This window comes from Myotis davidii, unplaced genomic scaffold, assembly GCF_000327345.1.
Source record: "Myotis davidii unplaced genomic scaffold, ASM32734v1 scaffold472, whole genome shotgun sequence".
Taxonomy (NCBI): Eukaryota; Metazoa; Chordata; class Mammalia; order Chiroptera; family Vespertilionidae; genus Myotis; species Myotis davidii.
The window spans coordinates 200,264-201,448 of NW_006283774.1; the positions used below are offsets into that span (position 1 = coordinate 200,264).

General features: G+C 64.2%; 1 protein-coding gene across 1 annotated transcript in view; it reads right to left on the minus strand.

Moving 5' to 3' along the window:
- Positions 1-1,185, minus strand: part of PACS2 (phosphofurin acidic cluster sorting protein 2) — a 20,295-nt gene that overhangs the window by 2,865 nt on the left and 16,245 nt on the right. Inside the window, 1 exon segment of the mRNA XM_015566735.1 lies at positions 571-613. Within this exon segment, the coding sequence (XP_015422221.1) occupies positions 571-613 (43 nt within the window).

Here is a 1,185-nt window from a genome sequence, read left to right on the forward strand (position 1 = left end):
ATTTCTTTCCCCCAAAATACAGCTGCTCATTCTAAAGTAGTGATATTGCCTCTTGTGGATTGTGTTCACCTCCTCTACTTGTCCTCATTGATGGTGACATCCTACAAGCAATGGCGATATATTTAAAACCCGGGGAAGCTGTGAAGGTATCTTGGCAACCCGAGGGAGGCCCGTCGCCGGGTACCTCCGGCTCTCAGGGCGATGCTCCAGGGAGGCCACACCGTGGACGACGGGCTGTGAAACTCAGGGCAGCCGAGGGAGAGCAGCTGGCTGGCCCGGAGCCACCCTTCCTCCCGGCGCGGGGAGGGGGAGGACTGCGGCTCACAGGCCACAGGCCGAGCCCAATGCGCTTGCACCAGGACCTGGGAGCCTGGCAGTCACCTAGACGTGAGGTCACGAGCTTTAAGACAGGAGGGATTCAAAGGCTCAGACTGGCGAAGGTTCTGGAAAAATCCACTTAACGCAAAACCAGACGGACACAACCTGACCACTGCCAGCGCAGAGCCCCAGCCAGAGCCAGGACGCAAGAGCCCCGGGGCAGGGCCGCCCGCCACCCACAGCACAACTCACCCCCACGAAGGGAATGAACTTCTGCGAGGACTCCTCGTCGGGGCTGCGGGAAGAAAAGGCACGGCTCAGGGGCCGGCAGCGCCCCGCCCACCCGCCAGGCCCAGGGGGGCTCCCGCACGAAGGGAGCACAGCTGCGGGGACCGCGTTCCACCGGGCACCGCGCCTTTCTTTTAGCCTCACCGGAGGCTGTTCTGATTTGTAGAGAGAGGAGAGACGAGAGACACATCGACGTGAGAGACACATCGACTGGCTGCCGCCCACATGCCCCTGACCTGGGGGGGTGGCAGGGGGCTGCAATGGAGGCACATGCCCTGGACTGGAATCAAACCCGGGACCCTCAGTCGGCAGACCAACGCTCTACCCACTGAGCCACACCGGCCAGGGCCAGCCCCAAGGGAACATCTGGGCCTCCGTGGCAATTGGGGCAGGTTCTCTCCCGGATGGGCGGGGAAAGGTGGTGCCAACCAGGGGGGCGGCGGGGGCGGGGCTGTGCCCAGGCCTGGCCTGGCGAGGGTCACACACCACGTGCCAACACAGGGACGCTCAAGAGGGGCCCACAGCCAGACCGAGCCCTCGGCCGAGCTGCTGCGTGACCGCGGGCAGTGGGGGCTTCGT